Source organism: Pantherophis guttatus, chromosome 2 (genome assembly GCF_059756535.1).
Source record: "Pantherophis guttatus breed Tessera chromosome 2, ASM5975653v1, whole genome shotgun sequence".
Taxonomy (NCBI): Eukaryota; Metazoa; Chordata; class Lepidosauria; order Squamata; family Colubridae; genus Pantherophis; species Pantherophis guttatus.
The window spans coordinates 271926246-271952865 of record NC_142064.1 but is presented as its reverse complement, the minus strand read 5'-3'; the positions used below and the strand labels follow the sequence as shown (position 1 = coordinate 271952865).

Here is a 26620-nt window from a genome sequence, read left to right as displayed (position 1 = left end):
CCTTGCTGCAGACACTGATAATGGAGAACGTTTCATTAGGACCTTCAATCACGTGCTGGCCCAGAATGGCATTTGTGCTGCTTTTTCACAAATCGCATTACCAGATATCAAGAACATCAAATATATGATTCCTATTTTCAAAATGTGGCACCAAGTCAACGTATTTGTTTACTATGCAGAGTTTACCTTTATAGAAGGAGAAGCCATTGTAGAAATGATATTGAACTTTATGAAAAAAACTGTTGCAGGAAAAGTTTGGATCACAACCGCTTTGTGGGATCTCTCCATTGAATTATCATATAACAATTTCTCTTTAAAATACACCCGTAGTATTTTTTCTTTTCTGATCCAGACTGGCCAAAGGACCAAATCTAAAGATTTCAGAGATTTCTATTTTTTAATCAAAGCATTTATGATCAAAACATTTCACTGTTCATATGGGAAACCTGCCTTGTCTGTGAAAGGCTGGACAAGGTGTCTAGAGGAAAAGAACGTGGGAACTCTACCTCAAGAGAAGATTGACAGGATCTTTTGTCTAGATAACTCCTTAGTTTACAATGCCATCCAGATTGTGGCACATGCCTTAAATGCGGCCTATTCATCCCAATCCCAAAGGACAATGAAGAAGAAAAAAACCAGGCTGGAAGTTGAAAAGATCCAACCATGGCAGGTATTCTCATGGAATAGAAATTACCTATTCCTATAGGTTTCATGTTTATTGCTAAGTATGACATATAGATGGTGAACATTGCAAAACCCTCTCTGAGAAGTGTGGAATATATTGAGAAAAATTGCTTCAATGTGTAAGGTCCCAGAAGTTTCCCCGAGCCACTGAGATGCCAAAGAAAGTGAAACTCGAGATGAGGCTTTTAAAAAGAAGCAGATTTTATTCATGGCCAAAAACAAAATTATGGGTAGGACTATACCAGAACAAACAAATACAATGCATCTGAGGAATAACTACATATAGGGGAAGGTATGGCATATTTTATACCTTCAGAATACACAATTCTGGCTCCTCCTTTTTCATGAAATCCTTCATCTTCATCCTTCTTTTACCATTTGAACTCCCACAGTGCCGAACTACAAATTATTCCATGCTAATATTGTCATGCAAACCACCACAAATTTAATAAAAACAAAACAAACAAAACAAAACAAACCACAATATTTCCATCTCTTGTGCTTTGAGCTTTTCTTTCTTCAGAATCTGGAATTTCCACTTAGAAAAGGGATTTGGATTCTTTCCCAGGATATTAGAATCCAATACAACATTGTATGATTGTCAGTGTACATCCTTGTAGGGGCTCCCAAAGAGTGCCAAAATCAATATATTAGTCACTCCTGACTTGATGTTTCAAGCTTTCCTTCAGATAACAAGAACATGGAACAGTTGTTTACAACCACTGACATTTGTTTCCCAAATTCCCAAAGCCAAATAATATTTCCAGGACTGAAATATTATGTTGTCTATACTATGTTGTCTACATCTTCTCTCTTGTGGAAGCAAAACACAGGTTCCAAAATAAATAATCAAGGCCCACTGCAGTGTTTGTTGTTTGATGAACACAATAGGTAAAGATAAAGGTTCCCCTCGCAGATATGTGCTAGTTGCTCCCGACACTAGGAGGCGGTGCTCATTTCTGTTTCAAAGCCGAAGAGCCAGTGCTGTCCAAAGATGTCTCCATGATCATGAGCTGACATGACTATACGCCAAAGGCACACGGAACGCTATTACCTTCTCACTAAAGATGGTCCCTATTATTCTACTTGCATTTTCTACATGTTTTCGAACTTCTAGGTTGGCAGAAGCTGGGACAAGTAACGGGAGCTCACCCCATTACGTGTCACTAGGGATTCAAACTGCTGAACTACCAACCTTACAATCAACAAGCTCAGCATCTTAGCCACTGAGCCACCATGTCCCTTAGGATGACCACAACAGGGGCTCTCTAATATTGAGACACACCCCCTACAGACAAAAGAATGCAACCCTATTGATACTTCTCAGAGAGGATGGGGAAACTAATGCATAAGCATCAGGGGATGTAAGCAGGCATATTAACAGGTAATGCTTTGCAGGTGACCTTTGGCCCTTCTTCTGTCTACTTACCTTCAAGAGGACCAAAGGAACAAATAAACAGTAAAACAAGAGTAAAGGGGACTTGGAATGTCAGATTCGATGAAGAATATATTCCCTAATAGTACCTTAATCTGTGGGAATTGTCCTGATAAGAAAACAAGCTGCAGTTCAAAACCTCAAATCCCCTATATCTCTGTATACCAACTTGATGTAGCAGATTCCATTCATCTAAAACCTTCCTTTCCTCACACTCTATAGCTCCACCAATTCCTGAAGAATCCCCAGATCTACAACAACACCATGCAAGGAATGTACTTGGATGGGAATGGAGATTTGATGGCTGACTTTGACCTTGTGACTTGGGTGGGTTTTCATAATAAGTCAGGCACCAGTGTGAAATTTGGGAGTCTGGCAAGAGAAGGATCTGCAGGAGTGAAATTCAGCATCAAGAAGGAAGCCATCACGAGGCACTATGGGCAGAACCAGGTGGGGAAAATCTTCTGTCTCTTCAGTTTTATCATTATCTCCATGAGTATCCCTTCCCTTTCCAAACTGTAACTCAGACTGCCTGCCTTCAGATACAGGCTCTTTTTAATTCAACAATAGCAATGGAGATGGGGTTTTGTGAAGTATAGAAGGGTTCTGTTCCAAGAACATCGAAGGAAGTGACATGGGGGTGTAGGAAAATGCAGGCAGGATTTAAGGGGAGAGAGAAGCAAAATCACTTGAGTTGCCCATGTTCATTTTGACATTCAAGAGGTTGATGCTACAGCTGGATATTTGGTGGAAAATGTGTGCAAAATCAACCATGCTGCAGAATTCCAGAATTCCCATTTCATCCATTTCGGTTTCTAAAATGGAAGCATGTTTGATTATCACAATCTACTGCCAGTTTCAAGAATAACTTTCCTGACAATTGTTGGACGTCCCAAGAATGGCCACCACCATCACAGTTTGGCCTGGAGGAGAAACAGAATGTTCGATTTCTAATCTTTTAGCACATACCTAATTTCTTGATCCCTTCCAACACTATGTCTCATTTCATAGCTGATGATTGCAGGTGCTTCTGAAGGCCAATTCTGTTCACTTTCAGACATTGCCTTACTCCCAGTGTGTGGCATCTTGTCAGCATGGATATTTCAAGGTGGTCCAGGAGGGGAAACCAAATTGCTGCTACAACTGTGTCCCTTGTGCAGAAGGGAGGATTTCTACCCAAGAAGGTGAGTGAGTGGATATCAATGCAGTCCTTTCAATGAAGATGAATCTGGGTATTTGGGCCAAAGATGTGGTGTGGCGGCATAGAGGTGGAGCTCTCACCTCACGATCAGGAGGCTGTGAGTTCAATCCTAGATAGAGGCAGATATTTCTCTCTCTGGGCACAATGCTCAACAAAACTACTCATTGGCAACAGGAAGGGCATACGGCCATTAAACTCTCTGCTAGCTCCATTCAGTTGCCCAGACTCTACCCCTCAAGGGATTATAGAGTCATTAAAAGATGATGATGATTTGGGCCAAAGGCATATAGTATTTATTTTACTACACTGACTGTTTTCACGAAGAGTGTGTAGCAATAATGTGCTAGAATCCCCTTGAATGAGATTTTGAGATGTAGAGGAAACCAAACAGCTAAGGAGATACTTCTATAGCTTTGTGAAGCATCAGTGGAAATGACAGGAAGTAGTCTGTTGCTTCATTTTGAGAAAGACTGTGATGTTGCTTCTATAGTATGAACGGGACAGCAGTCAAAACAAGAGAACATTCCAGCCATATCTCTGTCAAGCCCATCTCCACGGTATCCCACAGTAGCCGGAGGAGTGTGATCTCTACAACCCACGAAATTGCCTCATTGGAGAATGTGACTGATGACACACCTTGGGGAGAGGGGGAAACAGGGTAAGAGCTGGAACGTAAATTATGTGGGGTCAGAATTGGCTTCACTTGGAACGTGCTGACATGAAGCTCCTAATAAATAACTGGATTTTTTTGAAGATTGGCTCAAGGCTCATTTATTTATTTATTTATTTATAATTGAATTTATATACCGCCCTACTCCCGAAGGACTTAGGGCGGTGAACAGCCAAAAGATAAAATATGCATAATACAAACTTTAAAAACAATTTAAAAATACATTAAATAATTTGGCCCACAAATTTAAAACACCCTTATTTTAAAACAAATTTAAAATTACCAGTTAAAAGGGAAGTTAGGCCAGACCAGCCTGCTGAAATAAAAATGTCTTGAGTGCATGGCGGAAAGTGCGCAAATCCGGGATCCCCCATATCTCCGGGGGGACCTCATTCCAGATGGCAGGTGCCCCCACAGAGAAGGCTCTCGCCCTGGGGGCCGGCAGTCCACACTGTTTGACAGATGGTACCCTGAGGAGCCCCTCTTTCTGGGAGCGCATTGGTCGGTGAGAGGCTACTGGTGGCAGAAGGTGGTCTCGTAGATACCCCGGTCCTAAGCCATGGAGTCCTCTAAAAGTGGTAACCAAATCCTTGAAGCACACCCGGAAGACCACCGGGAGCCAGTGCAGCTCACGCAGGAGAGGAGTCAAATGGGAGCACCACGTCGCTCCCATAACCACCCGCGCGGCCACATTCTGGACCAGCTGGACCCTTTGGGTGCTCCTCAAGGGGAGCCCCAATGTAGAAAGCATTACAGTAGTCCATGATTTAATTAGGGCATTGATTGGAACCCTGACAGCAAGTCAACTCTGACCCTCCGTAATTTACATTCCAGCTCTGATACTGTTTTCCCCCAGCCTTATTAAATCATTAACCATTGGATTTTGGTGGACAAATGGAACAGAAATATTCTAACCCTCTCAGGTTGGTCAGTTCTAGTCCTTAGAGACCTTATTGAATGATAAAGATGGTTGCCTTTCACCCCTTTTGTTTTCTAAACTCCCACAAATGGGAAAAAATTGGAGAAAAATGGAGGTATTTGTCAAGTTAACTATGTCTCCCCTCGGATTCTCTCCCTTCTTAATATAGTTACATTTTTCACTTAATCAACTTTGGACATTTACCAATGCAAACACATCCACACACACATTCATTAATCTAACTCCTATCCTATAAATTCATGGCAGATGTTACATTTCTCTTTTGCAGATGCAAACTACTGTATCAGATGTCCAGAAAATCAATATCAGAATAAGAAGCGAGATCAATGTATTGCCAAAAATGTCACGTTTTTGTCCCATCAAGAGAATTTGGGAATCATCCTTACTACCTTTGCTCTATTCCTAATTTTGACCACAATCTTAGTCTTGGGCATCTTCATTACATTTCAAGAAACTCCCATAGTCAAAGCCAACAACCGGGACCTCTCCTACATTCTCCTGGTCTCCCTTCTGATTTCCTTCTTGACCTCATTCCTCTTCATTGGTCGGCCAAGGAGAACCACCTGCCTTCTCCGACAAACAGTCCCCAACATCATCTTCTCAATTGCTGTGTCTTCTGTCTTGGCCAAAACAATCATGGTGGTGCTGGCCTTCCTCGCCACAAAGCCTGGAAATGGAGTGAGGAAATATCTGGGCAAGAGTCTGGCCAACACCATCATCATTTCTTGTTCCAGTGTCCAGGTTGTCATTTGTTTCACCTGGTTAGGAGTTTTTCCTTCATTCCCTGATTCTGACATGAACTCCCAGCCTCGAGAGATCGTTCTGCAGTGCAATGAAGGCTCTGCTGCTATGTTTTATATTACCCTTGGCTATATGGGCTTCCTGGCTGCCGTCTGCTTCACGGTGGCTTTCCTAGCCAGGAATCTCCCTGGGTCCTTCAACGAAGCCAAGCTGATCACCTTCAGCATGCTGGTCTTCTGCAGTGTCTGGCTGTCCTTTGTGCCCACCTATCTGAGCACCAAAGGGAAATACATGGTGGCTGTGCAGGTCTTCTCCATCTTGGCTTCCAGTGCTGGGCTGCTGGGTTGCATCTTCATCCCTAAATGTTACATCATTGTGCTGAGGCCAGACTTGAATACAAAGCAGCAATTGATGTTGAAAAGTGAAGTAGAAAACTGATTCTCATGGATGTTCTGGAGATAGATTATATCTGGGGACCTAATATTTTAACTCATCATTAGGTACTTTTCATTTCTCTGACTGCTTTTTAAAGTGATCTCCTGCTTAAGCCCAAGTTCCATCTTTTTATCTTTCTATGTCTAGCAGTATTACTTGGCATTTTGGGTTTCTGTATCAGCTTTTAAGTAAGGACATATTAGCATTTTATCATGTCAATTTAGACCTTTTTCGTAACTTTAGGAAAGCACATTTTTTTTCTGAATCAATGACATTTTTAAAATTTGTGTAAACTAACCTTTTCAGCTATTAAACTATAGAGAGAATATTCTGAAAGTTCTTGAATACAGTTGCAAGTTTTAAGCTAAATTAAATCCTTTCCAAGTTTGAACCGGGACGTGAGCTATTTTGACCTTTTTATCAGTTATTTCCTTAATGACCTTGCCACTTTCATCGGTCTCAATACAGCAATTAGACAAATTAAATTTACCACACACCCCTCCTTCCTTGGCTAGGAGGTAATCTAAGACTAAGCGGTTTTGCATGATATACGTTCAAGACTTCATGCTCTCAGCAGCTAATTTGGTGAGGCCTTTCACAGTTTCATTAGTAATCATTTCTACAACAGCCTGTAGCCTAATCATGCGGTTTAACAGGTAGATGGGGATCCGATACCCGTAGGTGCCATCCTCTGCCCAAGTGGCTGGTCCATACACCTCAATGATTCTCTCCGGTGGCCATTCATCATCCTTCCAATGACCTATTTTAACCTTTTCAATCAAGGAAGTGTCAATGGCTGCCCTCTTGGACCGGATGTTTCCAACTTCATCATACACTGGTACCCTGGCCGAATTCCGAGGACAGAGGTTAACAGGGGCCTAAGGAGTACGTAGGAAGTGACACCTTATAGTGGAATTATATGCCAGTATCGAGTCTTCATGCTCACAAGGGGGCAATTATTGGAAGAACAGTTAGGGAGTTTGGTACTGCTATAAACAAAATGCCTATCCGAGGGTAAGGCCACAAAGCATTCACTACAAAGAGGTATCTTGGAGCTCACCACATTCCGCATGTTATGGATCCCCCCTTGCGTACTTGAAGGGGTGTCTGGACTCCAATATTCCCTATGCATTACCTCTGGGTAATTTACAGTGGGAGTAAGGGCAAGCACTCTTTCCATATTCTGACTATTGAGTGCAACTTGACACCAGTCTAGGGGTGACTCCCTCATTCCCCCCTACTCCTGAGTCTCTGCCCTCTCCTACAAGGCCTACAATACATATAGCTACACAGATTCTGTCAAGTTGTTCAGTTCTGGGATCGCAATGTCCAGGATAAGTTCCTTTCGTCGCCCGTGCATTGGGTATTAGCCTCTGGAGTTATACCTGCAGGGGTTTTCTTCACCTTTCCCGTTCGTAGAGGGACAGCTCCTGGGGTGTCACCAGAAGGGGAGAGGTTCCCTCTAGTCCTTTGAAGAGTTAGTTTCCACATAAACTTGGGCTTTTTCTTAAAAGCACAGAGAGGAAAGAGAAGTTGACTCCATTCTTCACTCTGTCTAGATGGCCATACTAGACTGGGTAAGTAATATTCCTTCCCCTCAGTGGTGTCAACACATTTCTAACAATTTAAAATTCATATCTCTAGAGATCAGGCATTTAACACTTGCAATTACCTTTGAAGGTACACACAGACTTAGACATATACACTAGTCATTATAGATGCACAGCAACAAATAATTTTTAACAGAAATCACATCAAATTAGTCAATTCAAATTATCTGAGTCTTCCCATTTATTATTATTATTATTATTATTATTATTATTATTATTATTATTATTATTAATTTATTTATTGAGTTTGTATACTGCCCTACTCCCGAAGGACTCAGGGCGGTGAACAGCCAGATAAAATACATATAATACAAATGTTAAAAAGCATTAAAATACAATTAAATAATTTGGCCCGGAAACGAAATTTAAAACATCCCTAATTCTTAAGACAAATTTAAAATTTAAAATTTTTTAAAAGTTTAAAAGTTTAAAGAGAGGTTAGGCCAGGCCAGCCTGCTGTAAGTCCTACACCGTTCACCTGAGTTGAATGTACATACCCTCAAATTAAAGCATTTTTATTTTATTTTATTTTATTTGTCCTGCTTCCTTTCCTTCAACTCACTCATAGGCTTTCCAAGGGCTCCCTCCAGTCTTTGTAACTTTTTATGTATATCTGGGTCACTTTGTGATATACAGGTCATGGCAAGCATTCCAGCATTTTCAGGCGCTATTGGATCAATAGGAGTATACATTTGGTATGCCTCCAGCAACCGAGTATAAAAAGCTTCCAGACTCTCAGTGGCTTCTTGCTTCACCAGGGAAGGTTTGGACAGGTTAATAGCTGGTTTTCCTGCTGCACGGACTACCTGCACCACCAAATATTGATAGTCCTGAATTGCCCGTAATTGGCCATTTGGACTCCACAAGGGATCCTTCGTAGGGAAGCGTTCCTCGACATATGCTTCAAGAGTGCAACCTTGGGGTAGATCAGGCTTCACTATCTTTGATACTGCAATCCTAATCTTTTCCCCCTCGGGGTGGCAAGGTGCGTGAGACTAGGAATCTACATTGTTCAATGTTGCATTTCTGGATCCAAGGCGGAGGTCTTTGAAATAAGCTGAGCCACACATTAATGCAGGGGGCTTGGTCTGGGTGTCCTAATGTGGGGTGGAACACTAACTGGAGTACCTTTAAAGCAATAGAGGGATCTAATGTTCCTTTATCAGGCCAGCCTAACTCACAGAAGACCCTCAACCTCTGTTTGCTCCTCCTAATGCTGTAATCTTGACTGACATAAGCAATTTTAAAATATTGCAACATGCACTCTAATGGAGTGAGGGGCACACTTCCTCCTCCTCCCATGTTTTTCCCATGGCACCAGACAAGACAAATGAGGAAAAGGGATGAGAGGAAGGTAAGGGGTCCTTCCTCTCGGGATAACACAGAGGGAGTTATTTCACACACTCATGTTCAACCCGGGGAGCCGGAAAATCACGGTCTCCAATGGGAACTGCGAACGCCAATTACTTCCTACTGGCCCAAGGCGCTGGACACTCAACAGTCACCATTGGGAACCGCAGTAGACACTCACATCAAGCACACTTGACAACCTTCCCCCCCCTTTTACCTCATAAGAGAGGGTACGTTTACCTCTTAAGAGAGGGTGATCAGTCCTCCCCTCCATCCCTGCTTTACAGGGAGGGATTATTCTATTCCCCAATACTTGCCTGCAGACTTGTTCTCCTATCCTCTGGCCGGCTGTAACTTGGCCTGGTCTCCGTTCCCTTTCCAAGTGGTTCTTGGAGGCATCAACTGCCGCTGCAGGGGTCCTGCGTCACCGGGAAGTCCCTCGGAACAAAGTGTCCGATGGCGCCTGGGAAGTTCCCTCTAACTAAACAAGGCCCCTGACAGAAGCGTGACCCTCCAGAGAGTCCCAATGACTCGTTGCGTCCCATCTTGGGTGCCAGAAATGAAGCGGGAAAACCCACTTTCCCAAATGCAGGACACAAGAACACAAAAGTTGGAGAACACAGGTTTATTTGCTGGCAAAGGTTCGGAGCATTCACATGTCAGATTCCAAACCCTGGGCTACACCCAAGATGTACCGTTTATACATTTTGCAATTCTAGCCACGCCAGAGGGGTTACACTTCTGACTCTATTTCCATATATGGATACTATCTTACACAGTCTGTTACTTTCCATGAACACATCTGCTAATATGTTTCTTAATATAAGTTCATTTCAGGGATGATATAGAACATAGGTCATTAAGCTCATTGGTACATTTAACAAGTTCCTTATTTCTGTTCCTTGTACTTTCCTGAAGTTTGCAACATAACTTCTGCTCCAACGTCAGTACCTCAGAAAACAATATAATACTGTGCATGATACAATACTTAGATTAATATGATTTATAGTATAAGACCCTTCTGTTTCAGGATGACAATTGTCCAGGAAGGTACGGTCCAGTAATATATTCTTGATGAGTGCCTCTTTAAAACAGGATGGGGACATCCCCGTCATCAAGTATGAAGTTATCAATGCTTGCTCACAGCAGAGGTGGTATTCAGCAGGTTCTGACCAGTTCTGGAGAACCGGTAGAGGAAATATTGAGTAGTTTGGAGAAGCAGTAAATACCACCTCTGACTGGCCCCGCCCCCATCTATTCTCTGCCTCCCAAGTCCCAGCTGATTGGGAAGAAATGGGGATTTTGCAGTATCCTTCCCCTGGAGTGGGGAGGGAATGGAGATTTTACAGTATTCTTCCCCTGCCACACCCACCAAGCCACATCTACCAAGCAATGGCCAGAGAACTGGTAGTAAAAAACTTTGAATCCCACCTCTGGGTCACACCACCAGGTGTAATGGATGGGTGGGTGAATAGATGGATATTTATTTGATTTTTATTCATTCTACTTCAGACAGGTGTATGCCAACCCACAACATAAATAAAGCATCCATCCTATATCATAAAGGTCTGAACAATAAAAAATGCACAGTAGGCCTAAAGTAGAATCAACATCATTTAGTTTAAAAGTCCACAATAAAAAAAGGTAACAGTAACAGTTTCATCATATCAAAAACACAGCATGATACAATAAACCTGTCACATGTGATATCATGAAAGAAAACCAATTGGAAATCAACTAAGCAGAATGACAGGTGTCCCAAATACTCCCAGAACAATTTGGTCTTGGATGCTTTCTGGGAATCCATTACATTGAGTTGCATCACGACTTCTCCAGCTGGATTCCAGCTCAGCCTGCAGGGAGGACTGAGAACCCTCTACTTCTCAGATAATTATTAGAATGTTAGTGATTTCTTTCTTGCCTTCAGGCTAAATGTCAAGAGATTCCTTATTCCCCTGGATCTCTGGAGGACATCAACAGATTCTGGAGCAAGACATAGTAGTATCTGACATCATGAAAGTTAGTGTTGTCACCCTGAGATGCTGGTCTGCACTTCATGGACACTGTTGTGTTGGCCCATGTTTCCATCATTTGGGAAGTCCTCTCTGGACTTCATACTGTATTAGAAAAGTCAGTCTTGCTGCAATCTGCTATCAACATCTCCAAACTCTTCTGCTCTGCTGATTCTGAGATCAGATGCAAGGCAGGGGATTCCTTTGGCTAACCCAGAAATGAACCCACTGCTTCTGCTTCTGATGGAGCTTTTGTTGCCCCAGATAGCCTGTGGGATACTCGGCACCAAGTGCTTCTTGACTTTGGGGAGGGATGGAAGAGACCCACTCAACCACTACAGGCCAGGAGACCATCTCTTCGGTGGGCTCTTCTCGGCAACAAATATTCGAGAATTACAGCTGCACAATTTCAGTTCATGTCCTTCTACAGAGGGTAATAAGTAAGTAGCTGAATGTTGAATGATGTTGTTACGTTATGATGTTGCCTTTGAAAAAAATAGGGGAATTAGATTTCAGTACATTTGTATCAAACAGTATGAAGTGCAATACATTTCATGTATTTGATGAATCATGTATCATGATTTCATGAATCATAATCGTGTATCATGTATTGCATGATACATGATAACATAAATGCAAACTTTAATGCTCAGCAACCTTATGTTGAAATGATCTCTATGCAGACAATGTGCTTTAATCTTAGAAGGCTTGGGAGTTTGATCATGGTTTCAGCTTATCCATCAAAGAAAAGGACAGGTCCCTGTGACTGACCAGGTCAGTCCTGGTCAATCCCAACTGAGAGAAATGGCTGATTTCTTTTCTGAGTCTGTCCTAGAAGAAAGTTCTGTATCTTCCAGAAGGACAGTTCTGGAAGAAGTTCAAAGAAAACAGCCCTCAGATCAGGTGCCTCAACACATTCTCCTAGATGCTCCATCATGGCTTTCCTCATAGGTCCATGGATTTCTTTAAACTCAACACTGCTCGATCAGCAGACATTTATTGTTTCCTTGATGTGGGTATGGACTTCAATAAGGCTTTTGATAAAATAGACCATAACCTACTGCTTGATAAAATAGAAAAATGTGGGTTAGATTGCATCACCACCAGATGGATTTGTAACTGTCTGACCAACCGCACTCAATGTGTGGCCCTCAATGGAACTACATCTACATGGAGGGAGGTATGCAGTGGGGTGTCCCAGGGCTGTCTTAGCCCCAGTACTCTTCAACATCTTCATCAATGATTTGGATGAGGGGATAGATGGGGAACTTATCAAATTTGCAGACAACACGAAGCTATTAGGAATAGCCAACACTCCAAAAGATAGGCTTAAGATACAGAAGGATCTTGACAGACTTGAACATTGGGCGCTATCTAACAAAATGAAATTCAATGGTGAAAAAACATGAAATGGGTGGAAACTAATCAAGGAGAGAAGCAACTTAGAACTAAGGAGAAATATCTTGACAATTAGAACAATTAATCAATGGAACAAGTTGCCTTCAGGAGTTATAAATGCTCCAACACTGGAAATTTTTAAGAAGAGATTACATAACCATTTGTCTGAAGTGGTGTAGGGTTTTCTGCCTAAGATGGACTACAAGACCTCCAAGGTCGCTTCCAACTCTGTTATTCTATTCTATCCTAAGATGCTCCTTCTTGACTTACCTCTGGTTCCATTGATACTAAAGTGTTTTCAGCAGTTCCTCTGTCCTCTCTCTCAAGCAATCAGGGATCAAGACTATTTACTCAAGGTAAAATGGAGGTGCTGGTGTTTCTGTTCAACTCTTAAATGTTTTATTTTCTGCCTTATCTCATTTACATGCACACTTATTCTTACATATAAAAACATGCAAACCATGCACATATAACATGTGTATTATAGTTCTTTGAGTGAATCCTGGTTCCTACATGGAGAGGTCCATACAAATTTCTTAGCTACAGTTTTAGAAGTGGTTCACCAATAGCTTTTCCTGTGATATTTTTTGATTCCGCAGTTTGAAGATGAAAGAGAAAAATAGAGAATGTAAGTGACAAACAATGCATAGATTGTCTAGGGTGTTTCTGTTTTGGCTTTTAAAAAGTAGATGCTGAGATGAAGAATTTTGGTCAAAGACTTGTACAGTCACATTATGACAGAAGAAATGTATTATTTTTGTTGAATATAACATCATGGCATAATGTACATATCTTTTCAGGAAAGCACTTGTGATGTACTGGAAAATTCTGTCCTTCCTTTTTGCCATTCAGGAAATCAACAAAGATTATCTTCTCTTGCCCAACCTCACCCTGGGTTATAACCTCCATGACAACTTTCTAGACAAAATGTTGACTTTGGATGGTCTGTTGGATTTGCTTTCGACCGGAGAGGCCAATGTTCCCAACTACAGCTGCGGAAGGAAGAGAAACATGCTGGTTCTCCTGGAAGAGACCAACTCTGACATATCCATCCTTATGGCTGCCATATTGGGCATCTACAAAATCCCACAGGTATAGAGCAGGGAAATGGCTCTCCAGGTTTACTCCAGAGCATTTCAAGGAGGTTTCCTACTTAAAAATCTTAAGCATGAGTTAAGATGAGCAATCCTTCTTTATTTCACATTTCATGAGCTGATACTGTGCCCCTGTGGACAAGGCGCCATCGAAACTACATCTCTAATTTTAACAGAATAATAGAGTTGGAAGGGACTTTTGAGGTCTGCTAGTCCAACCCCTGCTCAAGCAAGAGACCATTTACCATTTTAGACAAATGTGTGTCCAGTCTCTTCTTAAAAGCCTAGAGTGTTGGAGCACCCATAACTTCTGAAAACAAGCTGTATCACAGATTAATTGTTCTGTCAGGAAATTTCTCTTTAGTTGTAGGTTGCTTCTCTCTTCCTTGATTAGTTTCTTTCCAATTGCTTTTGTAGTGTTTTGAAAAATAGGTTGAGACACACAACTTTGTGGCAATGCCTCAAATATCACATCCGACAATATTGTACCTTCTATAAGGACTAATGCACCTCATCTGATAAAATGCCCAGGAAACACTGATCTTCTTTATATACAATCACTATTATCAGATCAGTACAATATACTGTAGTTCCTTTGAATGTAGTTTTTTTATACTGTTTGCAAAATTAGGTACTGACTGCCCACTGACAATCCATCACTAGCTGAAATATATTATCCTGCAATTCTTTTATTTTTTTTTAAATGTTTCTTATCTGTAACACTGGTCTGTGACTGTACTATATTATTAGCATTATTTAAACTTTCAATCTTCCAAAGATACTAAATCAAACACAAAAACAACTATAATTAAAAATTACCAGTTAGCAAAAAAAAAAGGTCTCTGAAACCTCCCACTTCCCAGAAAAGTAGATTTGGATTTCTTCTTATCTTTAAATATTCATTGATAACAATTGTTTGATTACATTCTCTGGATTTCTGTTCCCCTATTAAGTCCTGCCCACCTAGCAGTTCAAAAGCATGCAAATGCAAGTAGATTAATAGGTACCACTTCACTGAGAATGTAACAGTGTTCCATTCGCCTTTGGTATATAGACATGCTGGCTACATAACCAAGGAAATTGTCTTCAGATAATGCTGGCTCTCCCGGCCAAGAAACGGAGATGAGCACCATGCCTTAGAGTCAGATATGACAGGGAAACTTTTACTTTCTTTATTAAGTCCATCAAGGTAGACTGGAATCTTCCTGTCACTGTCTAAGCTCTGACCCTTTTTTTCCCCTAGGATCTAATACTTTGACTTAGTAAAATCCTAAAATCAAACACAAACTGTCTTTTTTCCCCCAGATCAGCTACTCTTTTATTTCACCCTTCCTGAATGATAAAACTCAATTGCCCTTTTTCTACCAGACCATCCCCAAAGAAGGTGCTCAGAACCAGGGAATTGTTAAACTGCTGCTGTATTTTCGATGGACATTCATTGGCGTCCTTGCTGCAGACACTGATAATGGAGAACGTTTCATTAGGACCTTCAATCACATGCTGGCCCAGAATGGCATTTGTGCTGCTTTTTCAGAAATCGCATTAGTAGATAACGAGTACATCAAATATATGATTCCTATTTTCAAAATGTGGCACCAAGTCAACGTATTTGTTTACTATGCAGAGTTTATCTTTACAGAAGGAGAAGCCATTGTAGAACTCATATTGAACTTTATGAAAAAAACTGTTGCAGGAAAAGTTTGGATCACAACCGCTTTGTGGGATCTCTCCATTGAATTATCATATAACAATTTCTCTTTTAAATACACCCGTAGTATATTTTCTTTTCTGATCCAGACCGGCCAAAGGACCAAATCTGAAGATTTGAGAGATTTCTATTTTTTAATCAAAACATTTATGATCAAAACATTTCACTGTTCATATGGGAAACCTGCCTTGTCTGTGAAAGGCTGGACAAGGTGTCTAGAGGAAAAGAACGTGGGGACTCTACCTCAAGAGAAGATTGATAAGGTCTTTTCTCTAGATAACTCCTTAGTTTACAATGCCATCCAGATTGTGGCACATGCCTTAAATGCGGCCTATTCATCCCAATTCCAAAGGACAATGAAGAAGAGAAAAACCAGGCTGGAAGTTGAAAAGATCCAACCATGGCAGGTATTCCCATAGAATAGAAATAACTATTCCTATTCCTACAGGTTTCATGTTTATTGCTAAGTGTGACGTATAGATGGTGAACATTGCAAAACCCTGTCTGAAAAGTGTAGAATATATTGAGAAAAAATGCTTTAATGTGTAAGGTCCCAGAAGTTCCCCCGAGCCACTGAGATGCCAAAGAGAGTGTGACTCGAGACGAGGCTTGAAAAAAGAACCAGATTTGACTGATGGCCAAAAACAAAATTCCAGGTAGGACTATACCCTAATATACAAATACAATGCATCTGAGGAATAGCCACACCTTGGGGAAGGTATGACATGATTTATACCTTCAGAATACCCAATTCTGGCCCCTCTGGCACATGCCTACCTTGTAGCTCTGCATTGGCTGTGCAGAGAGCAGCAGGGCTGGGTGCTTAGAAACCCGGCTTCTGGAGATATCCACCAGGCACGGAGTGTTACAGAAAAACAAGATAACACAGAGGTAAGATCACTGGTAGAAACAATTCCAATTCTTACAGGAGCAAAGCAATTCTTACAGAAACAAAACAGCAGGTTATTATGTCCCACTAATTCTACCTATTCTATTATTATTATGTCCCTACAAATGAATCTTTTTTTCCCCATAAAATCCCTTGTCTTCATCCTTCTTTTACCATTTGAACTCCCACAGTGCTGAACAACAAATTATTCCTTGCTGATATTGTCACGCACACAACCACAACATTTTCATCTCTTGCACTTTGAGCTTTTCTTTCTCCAGAATCCAAAATTTCTACTTAGAAAAGGGATTTGGATTCTTTCCCAGGATATTACAATCCAATACAACATTGTATGATTGTCAGTGTACATCCTTGTAGGGGCTCCCAAAGAGTGCCAAAATCAATATATTAATTACTCCTGACTTGATGTTTCAAGCTTTCCTTCAGATAACAAGAAAATGGAACTGACATGTGTTTCCCAACTTCCCAAAGCCAAATAATATTTCCAGGACTGAAATATCCAAACGGATAGTGTGTCGTCTACATCTTCTCTTGCGAATGCAAAACACGGGATCCGAAATAAATAATCAAGGCCCATTGCAGTGTTTGTTATTTGATGAATGCAATAGGTAAAGATAAAGGTTCCCCTCGCAGATATGTGCTAGTCGTTCCCAACTCTAGGAGGCAGTGCTCATCTCTGTTTCAAAACCAAAGAGCCAGTGCTGTCTGATGATGTCTCCATGGTCATGTGGCTGACATTACTAAATGCCAAAGGTGCACGGAACACTGTTAGGTTCCCATCAAAGATGGTTCTTATTTTTCTATTTCCATTTTCTATGTGCTTTCGAACTGCTAGGTTGGCAGAAGCTGGGACAAGTAACGGGAGCTCACCCTGTTACGCGGCACTAAGGATTCAAACCGCTGAACTGCCTATCTTTCAATCGACAATATCAGCATCTTGGCCACTGAGCCACCGTGTCCCTTAGGATGACCACAACAGGGGCTCTCTAATATTGAGACACACCCCCTACAGACAAAAGAATGCAACCCTATTGATACTTCTGAGGGAGGATGGAGAAACTAATGCATAAGCATCAGGGGATGTAAACAGGCATATTCATAGGTAATGCTATGCAGGTGACCTTTGACCCTTCTTCTGTCTACTTACCTTCAAGTGGACCAAAAGGACAAATAAACAATAAAACAAGAGTAAAGGGGACTTGGAATGTCAGATTCTGTGAAGAATATACTCCCTATTAGCACCTTAATTTATGGGAATTGTCCTGATAAGAAAACAAGCTGCACTTCAAAAAAATCAAATTCCCTATATCTCTGTACACCAACTTGATGTAGCAGATTCCATTCATCTAAAACCTTCCTTTCCTCATACTCTGTAGCTCCACCATTTCCTGAAGAATCCCCAGATCTACAACAACACCATGCAAGGAATATACTTGGATGGGAATGGAGATTTGATGGCTGACTTTGACCTTGTGACTTGGGTGGGTTTTCATAATAAGTCAGGCACCAGTGTGAAATTTGGGAGTCTGGCAAGAGAAGGATCTGCAGGAGTGAAATTCAGCATCAAGAAGGAAGCCATCACGAGGCACTATGGGCAGAACCAGGTGGGGAAAATCTTCCGTCTCTTCAGTTTTATCATTATCTCCATGAGTGTCTCCTCCCTTCCCAAACTATATATCAGATTGCCTGCCATCAGATGCAGGCTTCAGATATGTGCTCTTTTAATTCAGCAATAGCAATGGAGAAGGGGTTTTGTGAAGAATAGAAGGGTTCTGTTCCAAGAACATCGAAGGAAGTGACATTGGGGGTGGGGTGGGGTGTAGGAAAATGTAGGAATTATTTAAGAGGAGAAAAAAGCTAAATCTCTTGAGTTGCCCAAGTTCATTTTGACATTCAAGAGGTTGATTCTACAGCTGGATATTTGGTGGAAAATGTGTGCAAAATCTATCATGCTGCAGGATTCCAGAATTCCCATTTCATCCATGTCAGTTTCTAAAATGGAAGCATGTTTGATTATCAATGTCAGTTTAAAAAATAACTTTCCTGACAATTGTTGGACATCATGAATGTGTTGTGGCCCGCCAGCAGCCAGCAGATCTGAGAAGTCTGTTTGACTCTGTGCTCCATTTGGCCTTGCAAAATTAATTGACAATTAGGACTCTGGCAGGATTTCAAGGGAGATAAATTTGGGTGCTTATCAACATTTCCCTAAAAGTCTGTGTCAACTCGAGCAAACATCTGTTGGAATATTCACAGACTGTTTGTGAATAATTATGGGATGGGAATGAAAAAACCACCCTGAGTACACCGCCCTGAATCCTCAGGGAGAAGGGCGGTATAGAAATTCAATAATAAATAAATAAATAAAATAATTCATAGCTGTCTCAATAAAAGAGATTTTTGGGGACTAAGATTGTGATTTATGCTTTTTCAGGAAGCCCAGGTCAGAACAGAATGATTGGCCATCAGCACAATATGGCCTGGAGGAGAAACAGAATGTTCTATTTCTAATCTGTTTAGCACACACCTAGTTGGTTGACCCGTTCCAACTCTATGTCTCATTTCATAGCTGATGATTGCAGGTGCTTCTGAATGCCAATTCTGCTCACTTTCAGACATTGCCTTACTCCCAGTGTGTGGAAGCTTGTCAGCATGGATATTTCAAGGTGGTCCAGGAGGGGAAACCAAACTGCTGCTACAACTGTGTTCCCTGTGCAGAAGGGAGGATTTCTACCCAAGAAGGTGAGTGAGTGGAAATAAATGCAGTCCTTTCAATGAAGATGAAACTGGGTATTGGGGCCAAAGACATGGTGTGGCGCCATAGAGGTGGAGCTCTCACCTCACAATCAGGAGGCTGTGAGTTCAATCCTAGATAAAGGCAAATATTTCTCTCTCTGGGCACAATGCTGAATAAAACTTTGCATTGGTAACAGGAAGGGCATCCAGCCATTAACCACTCTGCTAGCTCCATTCAGTTGGCCAGACTCCACCACTCAAGGGATTATGGGGTTGTTTTCACCAAGGGTGTGTAGCAATAATGTGGCATTCAATCCCCTTAAATGAGATTTTGAGACTTAGAGGAAACCAAACAGCTAAGGAGATACTTCTATAGCTTTGTGAAGCATCAGTGAAAATGACAGGACAATGTCAATGACAGTCTGTTGCTTCATCTTGAGAAAGACTGTGATGTTGCTTCTATGGTATGAATGGCACAGCAGTCAAAACAAAAGCACATTCCAGCCATATCTCTGTCAAGGTCATATCCACGGTAACCCCCAGTAGCCGGAGGGGAGTGATCTCTACAACCCGTGAAATTGGTTCATTGGAGAATGTGACCGATGACACACCTTGGGGGAGGGGGAAAACAGGGTAAGAGCTGGAATGTAAATTACGTGGGGTCAGAGTTGGCTTCACTTGGAACGTGCAGACATGAAGCTCCGATCTGGATTTCTATTGAAGCTTGGCTTGAGGCTCATTATTTAATTAGGGCATCGGTCAGAACCCTGACAGCAAGCCAACATTGACTGCACTTAATTTACGTTCCAGCTTTGACCCTGTTTCCCCCCAGCCTTTTTAAAACATTAACCATTGGGTTTTGGTGGACAAATGGAACAGAAATATTCCAACCCACTCAGGTTGGTCAGTTCTAGTCCTTAGAGACCTTACTGAATGATAAAAATGGTTGTCCTTCACCCGTTTTGTCTCCCAGAGTCCCACAAATGGAAAAACATTGGAGAAAAATGGAGATATTTGTCAAGTTAACTATGTCTCCCCTCAGATTCTCTCCCTTCTTAATATAGTTACATCATTTCACTTAATCAACTTCGGACATTAGAAATGCAAGAACATCCATACACATATTCATCTAACTCCTATCCTATAAATTCATGGCAGATGTTACATTTGTCCTTTGCAGATGCAAACTACTGCATCAGATGTCCGGAAAATCAATATCAGAATAAGAAGCGAGATCAATGTATTGCCAAAAATGTCACGTTCTTGTCCTATCAAGAGAATTTGGGAATCATCCTTACTACCTTTGCTCTATTCCTAATTTTGACCACAATCTTTGTCTTGGGAATCTTCATTACATTTCGAGAAACTCCCATAGTCAAAGCCAACAACCGGGACCTCTCCTACATTCTCCTGGTCTCCCTTCTGATTTCCTTCTTGACCTCATTCCTCTTCATTGGTCGGCCAAGGAAAGCCACCTGCCTTCTCCGACAAACAGTCTTCAACATTATCTTCTCAATTGCTGTGTCTTCTGTCTTGGCCAAAACAATCATGGTGGTGCTGGCCTTCCTGGCCACAAAGCCAGGAAGTGGAATGAGGAAATATCTGGGAAAGAATCTGGCCAACACCATCATCATTTCTTGTTCCAGTGTCCAGGTTGTCATTTGTTTCACCTGGTTAGGAGTTTTTCCTTCATTCCCTGATTCTGACATGAACTCCCAGCCTCGAGAGATCGTTCTGCAGTGCAATGAAGGCTCTGCTGCTATGTTTTATATTGCCCTTGGCTATATGGGCTTCCTGGCTGCTGTCAGCTTCACAGTGGCTTTCCTGGCCAGAAATCTCCCTGGATCCTTCAACGAAGCTAAGCTGATCACCTTCAGCATGCTGGTCTTCTGCAGTGTCTGGCTGTCCTTTGTGCCCACCTACCTGAGCACCAAAGGGAAATACATGGTGGCTGTGCAGGTCTTCTCCATCTTGGCTTCCAGTGCTGGGCTGCTGGGTTGCATCTTCATCCCTAAGTGTTACATCATTGTGCTGAGGCCAGACTTGAATACAAAGCAGCAATTGATGTTGAAAAGTGAAGTAGAAAACTGATTCTCCTGGATGTTCTGGGGATATATTATATCTGGGGACCAATCAATGACATTTTTTAAATTGTGTGAACTAACCTTTTCAGCCATTAAACTATAGAGAGAATATTCTGAAAGTTCATGAATACAGTTGCAAGTTTTATGTAAAATACCTATCACCTGGGAAGGGGCATTATGTAACCCATCAATTTGCCATTTGAGGAATTTTATCTGTAATCCTTGTTTTCTATTGTTTCATTTTCATTTTCATTTTATTTAATTTGTATACCGCCCTACTCCCGAAGGACTCAGCACAGTGAACAGGCACAGAATAAAACACATAAAATACAAAAATTAAGAGCAGAAATAAAATCGAATTAAATCAATTTAGCCCAAGAAAAATTTAAAACCCCAGGTTTAGAACAAATTAAAATTTACATTAAAATTTACATTTAAAAAGAAAGGGAAAGGTTAGGCCAGACCAGTCTGGTGAAATAAAAAGGTCTTAAGAGCGCTGCGGAAGGTGCGTAAATCCGGGATCCTCCGTATCTCCGGGGGGAGCTCGTTCCAGATAGTAGGTGCCCCCACAGAGACGGTTCTCCCCCTGGGGGCCACCAGCCGACATTGTTTGGCTGATGGCACCCAGAGGAGTCCCTCTCTGTGAGAGTGTACCGGCTGGTGGGAGGCCGTTTGCGGCAGCAGGCAGTCCCGTAAATAACCAGGCCCTAAGCCATGGAGTGCTCTAAAGGTGGTAACCAAAACCTTGAAGCGCACCCGGAAGACCACCGGGAGCCAGTGCAGCTCGCGCAGGAGAGGTGTTACATGGGAGCGCCACGTCACTCCCATAACCACCCGCGTGGCCGCACTCTGCGCCAGTTGGAGCCTCCAGGTGCTCCTCAAGGAGAGCCCCATGTAGAGAGAGGTGGGAAGTGACAAGGGCATGAGTGACCGTGTTTAAGGAGTCCTGATCCAGAAAGGGACTCAACTGGCAAATCAGTTGAACCTGATGGAAAATCCTCCCGGTCATGGCCGTCAAGTGCTCTTCTAAAGACAGCCATGAATCCAGGAGGACACCCAAGTTGCGAGCCCTCTCCTTGGGGGCCAGTGATTCGCCCCCGATAGTCAGCGATGGCGTCAACTGATTATATCGGGATGTCGGAAACCACAGCCACTCAGTCTTGGACGGGTTGAGTCTGAGCCTGTTCCTTCCCATCCAGATCCGCACGGCCTCCAGGCACTGGGACAGTACTTCAAGGGCATCGTTGGGGTGGTCCGGGGTGGAGATGTACAGCTGAGTATCGTCAGCGTACTGATGGTACTTCACCCCGAAACCACGGATGATCTCACCCAGCGGCTTTACATAAATGTTGAACAGAAGGGGCGAGAGGACCGACCCTTGTGGCACCCCACATATGAGGCTCCTTGGGATCGACCTCTGCCCCCCTGCCAACATAGACTGTGACCGGTCTGAGAGAAAGGAGGAGAACCACCGCAACATGGTGCCTCCCACCCCGAACTCGTCCAACCGGTGCAGCATGATACCATGGTCAATGATATCAAAAGCCGCTGAGAGATCTAATAGGAGCAGGACAGAGGAGCAACCCCTGTCCCGAGCCCTCCAGAGATCATCCACCAATGCGACCAATGTCGTTTCTGTGCTGTACCCAGGCCTGAAGCCCGACTGGAATGGATCCAGATACGCCATTTCATCCAAGTACTGGGGGAGCTGTCGTGCAACCACACTCTCAACAACCTTCGCAACAAAGCGAAGGTTGGAGACCGGACGATAATTTGACAACACTGCCGGGTCCAGGGAAGGCTTCTTGAGGAGAGGCCTCACCACCGCCTCTTTCAAGGTGGCGGGGAAGTCACCCTCACCCAATGAAGCATTTATAATCCCCTGAAGCCAGCCTCGCGTCACCTCCCGGGAAGCCAGCACTAACCAGGAGGGACACGGGTCCAACAAACATGTGGTCGCATTCAGTCTCCCCAGAATCCTGTCCACGTCATCAGGAGTCACAGGATCAAACTCATCCCAGATAAAACTCTCAAGACCTGCCCCAGTCATCCCCCCTGAACCTACCCAGTCAGAGTCCAGGTCTTCCCGAATCTGAGTGATTTTGTCATGCAGATACTGTACAAATGCTCTACCCTCCAAGGGGTATTGTTCAATTCTTACATGTAATCATCTTTTATTTTTTATTGATTGCTTTCTGATGTATCACACAGATTAAATGTATGTATCATTTCTTTTTGTATGCTGTCATAAGACTTGACACCTCCATCACCTTAATAAATTTTGTGGGATTTTTTGCTGTCATTTCTATTGTTCATTGGGGGTGAAAAGTGACATTTGGAAAGGCTAATAGTGTTGTTTTTCCCTCTCAAATTCATTATAATATATTTCATCAGCTCCATGCCAAATTCAGGGTGCCTGAATTTCAGGTAACAATAGGAAAAAATGGCTGCAATGCAAAAGATAGACTTTTAAATTCAAGGGTCATTTATTCAGCAATAAACACTTCATTGCTTAAAACATTGAATACACAAATGTGTGTGTGGCTTTGTGCGTGTGTGTGTGTGTATAAAATTTACTTTCTTCTAGCAGTCTGGAGGATCTTAATAATTACAAAACAGTTTTATTTGTGAGACTGGTGAGATACTTTAGTGCTGAGATTGGTGAGAGATATGGAGAGATTGGATGACAATTTTCCAGGAAGGTAGGGTCCAGTTATGGATTCTTGATGAGTGCCTCTTTAAAACAGGATGGGGACATCCCCTTCACCAAGTATGAAGTTATCAACGCTTGGTCACACCAGGGTATTGATGTTCAGCAGGTTCTGACCAGTTCTGGAGAACTGGTAGAGGAAATTTTGAATAGTCCAGAGGACTGGTAACTGGCCCCGCCCCCATCTATTCTCTGCCTCCTGAGTCCCAGCATATTGGGAGGAAATGGGGATTGTGCAGTATCCTTCCCCTGCCACATCAATCAAGCCACAGCCACCAAGCAATGGCCAGAGAACTGGTAGTAAAAAACTTTGAATCCCACCACTGGGTCACACCACCAGGTGTAATGGATGGGTGGGTGAATAGATGAATATCTCTTTGATTTATGTTCATTCTACTTCAGACAGGTGTATGTCAACTCACAACATAAATAAAGCATCCATCCTATAACATAAAGGTCTGAACATTAAAAAATGCACAGTAGGCCTAAGGTAGCATCAACATCATTTAGTTCAAAAGTCCACAATAAAAAAAGGTAACAGTAACAACTTCATCATATCAAAAACCCAGCATCATACAATAAATCTGTCACATATTATATCATGAAAGAAAACCAATTGGAAGTCAACTAAGCAGAATGACAGGTGTCCCAAATGCTCCCAGAATAATTTGGTCCTGAATGCTTTCTGGGAATACATTAGTTGAGTTACATCAGGACTTCTCCAGCTGGATCCCATCTCACCGTGCAGGGAGGACTGAGAACCTCCTGCGTCTCAGATAATTATTAGAATAGAATAACAGTTGGAAGGGACCTTGGAGGTCTTCTAGTCCAACCCCCTGCTTAGGCAGGAAACCCTTCATTAGAATGTAATTAAAATGTTAGTGATTTGTTTCTTGCCTTCAGGCTAAATCTCAAGAGATTCCTTATTCCCCTGGATCTCTGGAGGAGATCAACAGACTCAGGAGCAACACACAGTACTATCTGACATCATGAAAGTTAGTGCATAAATTGTCTTTTGACCCTGGGAAGCTGGACTATACTTCATGGATACCAGGAGGTCTGCTGTTGTGTTGGCCCATGTTTCCATCATTTGGGATGTCCTTTCTTGACTTCATACTGTATTAGAAAAGTCAGTCTTGTTGCAATCTGCTTTCAACGTCTTCTCCTCTGTTGATTCTGAGATCAGATGCAAGGCAGGGGATTCCTTTGGCTAACCCAGAAATGAACCCACTGCTTCTGCTTCTGATGGAGCTTTTGTTGCCCCAGGCAGCCTGTGGGATGTTCGGCACCAAGTGCTTCTTGACTTTGGGAAGGGATTCAAGAGACCCACTCAACCACTACGGGCCAGGAGACCATCTCATCGGTGGGTTGTTCTCGGTAACAAATATTCGACAATTACAGCATCACAATTTCAGTTCATGTCCTTCTACAGAGGGTAATAAGTAAGTCGCAGAACATTGAATGATGTTGTTATATTGTCTTTGAGATAAAAAATAGGGGGAGTTAGATTTCAGCACATTTGTATACAAACAGTATGAAGTGCAATACATTTCATGTATTTCATGAATCATGTATCATGATTTCATGAATCATAATCATGTATCATGTATTGCATGATACATGATAACACAAAAGCAAACTTTAATGCTCAGCAACCTTATGTCGAAATGATATCTATGTAGACAATGTACTTTGATCTTTCAAGGCTTGGGAGTTTGATCATGATTTCAGCTTGTCCATCGAAGAAAAGGACAGGAGGCTCTAACTGGTCAGTCCTGGTCAATCCCAGCTGAGAGAAATGGCTGACTTCTTTTCTGAGTCTGTCCTAGAAGAAAGTTCTGTATCTTCCAGAAGGACAGTTCTGGAAGAAGTTCAAGACATCAGCCCTCAGATCAGGTGCTTCAAGACATTCTCCTAGATGCTCCATCATGGCTTTCCTCGTAGGTCCATGGATTTCTTTAAACTCAACACTGCCAGATCAGCAGTCATTTATTGTTTCCTTGATGTGGGTATGGACTTCAATAAGGCATTTAATAAAGTAGACCATAACCTACTACTTAATAAAATAGAAAAATGTGGGTTAGACTGCATCCCCACCAGATGGATTTGTAACTGACTGACCAACCCTACTCAATATGTGATCCTCAATGGAACTGCATCTACATGGAGGGAGGTATGCAGTGGGGTATCGCAGGGCTGTCTTAGGCCCAGTACTCTTCAACATCTTCATCAATGATTTGGATGAGGGGATAGATGGGGAACTCATCAAATTTACAGACCACACCAAGCTATCAGGAATAGCCAACACTCCAGAAGATAGGCTTAAGATACAGAAGGATCTTGACAGACTTGAACATTGGGTGCTATCTAACAAAATGAAATTCAATGGTGAAAAAAGCAAGGTTCTACATTTAGGGAAGAAAAACAAAATGCACAGGTACCATATATGTGGTACCTTGCTCAATAGTGGTAACTGTGAGAGGGATCTTGGAATCCTTGTGGACAATGACTTAAATATAAGCCAGCAGTGTGTAGCAGCTGCCAAAAAAGCCAACACAGTTCTAGGCTGCATAAACAGAGGGATAGAATCAAGATCACATGAAGTGTTAATACCACTTTATAATGCCTTGGTAAGACCACACTTGGAATACTGCATCCACCTTTCGTCGCCACGATGTAAAAAAGATGTGGAGACTCTAGAAAGAGTGCAAAGAGCAACAAAGATGATTCGGGGTTTGGAGGCTAAAACATATAAAGAACGGTTGCTGGAACTGGGTATGTCTAGTCTTATGAAAAGAAGGGCTAGGGGTGACATGATAGCAGTGTTCCGATATCTCAGAGGCTTCCACAAAGAAGAGGGAGTCAAACTATTCTCCAAAGCACCTGAGGGTAGGACAAGAAG

General features: G+C 42.2%; 2 protein-coding genes across 2 annotated transcripts; both read left to right on the top strand.

Moving 5' to 3' along the window:
* The first annotated feature begins 588 nt into the window (after positions 1-588).
* Positions 589-6325, top strand: LOC148115908 (vomeronasal type-2 receptor 26-like). The gene is made up of 4 exons (XM_087885113.1): positions 589-670; positions 2342-2569; positions 3177-3303; positions 5199-6325. The coding sequence occupies exons 1-4, from the start codon at positions 620-622 to the stop codon at positions 6107-6109; spliced, it is 1317 nt and encodes a 438-aa protein (XP_087741239.1). The 5' UTR covers positions 589-619; the 3' UTR covers positions 6110-6325.
* Positions 6326-11391: 5066 nt separating this feature from the next.
* On the top strand, positions 11392-21123 carry LOC148115907 (vomeronasal type-2 receptor 26-like). Its single transcript, XM_087885281.1, has 7 exons — positions 11392-11511; positions 13329-13568; positions 14939-15126; positions 16082-16169; positions 17565-17792; positions 18804-18930; positions 20105-21123. The coding sequence occupies exons 1-7, from the start codon at positions 11392-11394 to the stop codon at positions 21013-21015; spliced, it is 1902 nt and encodes a 633-aa protein (XP_087741407.1). The 3' UTR covers positions 21016-21123.
* Positions 21124-26620: the final 5497 nt, after the last annotated feature.

What these genes read in the sequence shown, in the direction of transcription:
- LOC148115908 (XM_087885113.1), top strand. Translation starts at nt 620, where the DNA reads ATGAAGAAGAAAAAAACCAGGCTGGAAGTTGAAAAGATCCAACCATGG. An exon ending in AAAAGATCCAACCATGGCAG is followed by an intron (nt 671 to 2,341) that starts GTATTCTCATGG and finishes CACACTCTATAG; the next exon opens with CTCCACCAATTCCTGAAGAA. An exon ending in GGCACTATGGGCAGAACCAG is followed by an intron (nt 2,570 to 3,176) that starts GTGGGGAAAATC and finishes GTTCACTTTCAG; the next exon opens with ACATTGCCTTACTCCCAGTG.
- LOC148115907 (XM_087885281.1), top strand. Translation starts at nt 11,392, where the DNA reads ATGGAAGAGACCCACTCAACCACTACAGGCCAGGAGACCATCTCTTCG. An exon ending in GCATCTACAAAATCCCACAG is followed by an intron (nt 13,569 to 14,938) that starts GTATAGAGCAGG and finishes TTTTTCTACCAG; the next exon opens with ACCATCCCCAAAGAAGGTGC. An exon ending in GAGGATTTCTACCCAAGAAG is followed by an intron (nt 18,931 to 20,104) that starts GTGAGTGAGTGG and finishes TGTCCTTTGCAG; the next exon opens with ATGCAAACTACTGCATCAGA.